Source organism: Coregonus lavaretus (assembly GCF_964263955.1).
Source record: "Coregonus lavaretus genome assembly, contig: HAP1_SCAFFOLD_5137, whole genome shotgun sequence".
NCBI classification, from domain to species: Eukaryota; Metazoa; Chordata; class Actinopteri; order Salmoniformes; family Salmonidae; genus Coregonus; species Coregonus lavaretus.
In genome coordinates, this window is record NW_028160237.1 from 30,798 (window position 1) to 34,570 (window position 3,773).

General features: G+C 44.7%; 1 protein-coding gene across 1 annotated transcript; it reads right to left on the bottom strand.

The window, feature by feature from the left end:
• Positions 1 to 786: 786 nt before the first annotated feature.
• Positions 787 to 2,475, bottom strand: LOC311121999 (immediate early response gene 2 protein-like). Its single transcript, XM_084196429.1, has one exon. It carries the CDS (start codon positions 2,274 to 2,276, stop codon positions 1,677 to 1,679), a length of 600 nt encoding a protein of 199 aa, XP_084052555.1. The 5' UTR covers positions 2,277 to 2,475; the 3' UTR covers positions 787 to 1,676.
• Positions 2,476 to 3,773: the final 1,298 nt, after the last annotated feature.

A 3,773-nucleotide genomic window follows, 5' to 3' on the forward strand; every position in this document is an offset into this window, starting at 1 on the left:
ATAGCCCTCGGCTGGCTGGGAGATAAAACACGTCACTGTCGATGCCTCCACATAGTATTACAACTGTACTTCACATCATAGTGTGCGTCTGAAATGACACCATATTCCCTGTATAGTGAAACACACGCTGATGTGGCTATAGTAGGCTTACATATTGTATAATGATTTCAACCCATCCTTCATGGTAGTAAGGCCTACTGATAAATGGAGACACCCTAAAGAGATCTAAAGAACGGAATAGAACATAGGTCCTAAAGACTGCATGTGTCAATGAACAGTGAATTAGTTGGTCATGATGAATGATGATTCAGGGTTGTTACACAATTTAGACCCCTTGAGCAAAACAAATGCTGTTCGTATATTACATAAAGCACATTAAACCTCATGTAACTGTCAATTAAGGTTATGAGAGGAAGTGAATAAGAATTATGTCACAATCCACCGGATACAGGAGTGTGTGTGTGTGTGTGTGTGTGTGTGTGTGTGTGTGTGTGTGTGTGTGTAATGTACTAGTGTGTGTGTGTGTGTGTGTACTAGTCCCAATAGTGACACATAACTCTAGTTGTGCCTGTCAGTGGCTCCACTTACTCTCATAATAACCATTTGAGCCTGAGGAGTATTGCCTAATGCGGTCCTGGACCAGATATTGGGAAATATCTGAGTGTGTCTGTGTTATTTATCAGCTAACTGTATTTACCCTAGATAAATGAGACATGCATGTGTGTGCAAGCTTTTCAGCTTTACTATTAGGTGAGAGATCAATAGAAAACCAGATCAACAACTGAATACATGTTCAGAATGTTTATTACAACTCTGATATAGATATATATATAAACATGGCTTATTTTCACAGTTCATACATCATTTCATGTAGGCTACTTCTCTGTAGTTATTATCACATTTGCATTGTCAGTGCAATTTATTGAACAGGTGAGACTGGTGTCACTACAAAACACTGTTTATATGCTACATATACCATTTGACAATGTGACACTGTACGTTGAGCACCATTTCAGTTCAGCCCTACAGCCTTATGTTCATTACCCCAACAACAGTATGTAGGGTATCCAGTTAGTCTCTCTCTGGCACAATCCCATTCATAGTCATTGATCAAAGTCTAGGGTGAATGTGTGCCCCCCCTGTTGTTTTTATAGTTTTACCCAGCAGAGTGGGTTATTTCCTGGTGTGTTGACCATTGAAACGTCAACTTTAAACATCTGTTATCAGTCTCGTACTTTATGAGTCATCCCAGCTATGTGTCAGGAACTAACTGCCCTGGAACTTTTCCACTGAAACACTTTTTTTGTCTCTGAGTTTCACCACTTCCTCAAACTTTCCAAACACAGTCACTGAGATCTGGTCGAGTCTGGTCTCGTTGTAGTTTGTGAGTTGCTCTCTCTCTCTGTTTCTTCTTTCTCTTGTTCTCGACGAGCCCCGGCTGAGTCCCAGTTCTAGGGTGTAGCCTAACCTGGTCGCAATGAGGCCGGAGACATCGCACCCTGGCCCCGGTAATCCCATTGTCCCGCGGGCTCGCCAATGTAGGTCAACTTCCTCCTGACCCGTCCCGTCCTTTAAACCGGGATTTAAACCGGCCTCTCCCACGGTTACCGGAGGTTAAGATCAGTTAGATCATAGCCTACCAACAACAAAGCTCCATTCAGAGCCGTTCCCACAGTTCAGAATGCGGCGATGGCCCGGTTTGAGTTTAGGGACAGGGTGGTGAGAGCGTCCCCGGCGCGGCAGCAGTTCCTTCGGCCGGTTCTAAGCACCCTCTCCTCCCCCAGTTCCAGTGAAAGTCTCGCCCTCTTGCTGGGGAGGAAGTCGGGCGCGACGGACGCCTTCCCCCGGCGTTTCCTGGAATGCCTGTCGGGGCTCACAGGGCTCTGGTTCTCTTTGTCCTCCACCGTCTCCTTTCCACTACATTTTCCGGGCTTGCATGCGCCCTGAGCGGCCTCAGAGTCACTAGACATGGGCTCCTGGATGGTTGGGGACTCAGGCTCTGGCTCGACCTGGGTCACCTCCACCTCGACTTGTTCCCCGCTGGCAGTAGTATCCATCGCATCCTCCTCTGGTGTGACCGGGACCAGGTGTGCGGTTCCCAGCTCCTCTCTCTCCTTGGCCAGGCAGGCGGAGTGGTACAGGTCCCGGGCAGAGCGCATGACAACGGAGAGCAGAAGGCTCCGGTGTAGCCTCATACCTCCTCGCTGTGCTCGGGAGGCGTACAGTTTGCTAATGGACACTGCCATGATCCGTTTGGCTTCAGCGCTCACGTCCATAGTTCCTCTTCTTGGTATTTACTCGTAAATTACGCACGGTTCGGTTGAAAGTTGGAACAAAAACTTAAAGCGTCAAGCTTTAAAATACTATTCGATACTATTCCTAAAATAGTATTTTATCTATAAATTAATCTGTACTTGTGTGTTGAGTTCTTCCTTAGTTTACAACTGTCACCATCTGGTGTACAACAAAATAATGAGAACCGGAGAGTAACAGGGCGGTGTTATATTTCCACTCTGACGTAATGAGACTCGAGCTGCTTCATTCCTCCTTGGTGACATGATAAACACGCCCCGCCCAGACCTTCCTGCTCAAGCTTAGTTGCCTGCAGTAGATAGCATATGGCTGTATACCTTACAGCTTGACAAGTATGTAACCTAGGCTACCTCCTATTGTAACAACCGGTTATAAGTAAGCGTTTCACGCTAAAGTCTACACCTGTTGTATTCGGCGCATGTGACAAATAACATTTTATTTGATTTTAAACATGTGTTGTTGGAAACGCAGAGATCAATATGCTGTTTGGGATTTCAAGAAACTCAATACAAATTATATATATATATATGCCATTTAGCAGACGCTTTTATCCAAAGCGACTTACAGTCATGTGTGCATAAATTTTTATGTATGGGTGGTCCCGGGGATCGAACCCACTACCCTGGCGTTACAAGCACCATGCTCTACCAATTGCGCTACAGAGGACCACGAGATGGTATTATAGTGAATTCACTGTAATAACAATATTATAGACTAAAATGTCAATTGGATCACTACCTGTGTTGTTGGAAGCACACAGCTAGCCTATGCCAACACCAATATGCTGTTTGAGATTTCAATCAACTCAAAATAAAAAATAAAAACATATAACCTGTCTATCCATATAGAATAAGATTTTATTATAGTTAATTTATATGAAGCTGACATAAAATATTATAATAATTGAATAGACTTCATTCATTGTTGTCAATGCAGCAAAATAAAAACAGATAGTGGTCCTACAGTAGAAAAAAACAACAACAAATGTCCCTAATATTCCAAACATATTCCTCTGTTCCCTTTTAGAGAACTATTGTAGAGTCGTTGTTTTTCTATTGGCATCAAACCCTGCAATATGTATCAAGGTTCAGTTACACTATAATGAGCAATTCTCAGTAATCTGTGGGTGGTAAAATTTGTAGCTGTCTCCATGTTTCCAGGGAGTTTCTGTTTGTGTTTTTTTCACCCTCTCTATATATTTTTTTCTATCTAACGTCACCCTCAATCATCCATATATGGCGCATCCGCCCTGGCTGTGCGTTCCCCAGGGGCGCGCAGTGGAAAAGCCATGACGTGAACGCGCAGCCACGTAACCGCAGCGCACAGCGGCACTTCCCCCATCTAGCCCCAGCGTTCATCAACGCACAGCGGCAGCATCGCAGCGGTTTCGTCATCGCCACAACTTCCAAATATGGAATTGTCACCGGTACAACAGCCCAGCGCCAGTACCTCAGGCGTCG

Bases quoted from the DNA above. Each gene is read 5' to 3' on its own strand.
- LOC311121999 (XM_084196429.1), bottom strand. From the start codon at position 2,276: ATGGACGTGAGCGCTGAAGCCAAACGGATCATGGCAGTGTCCATTAGC.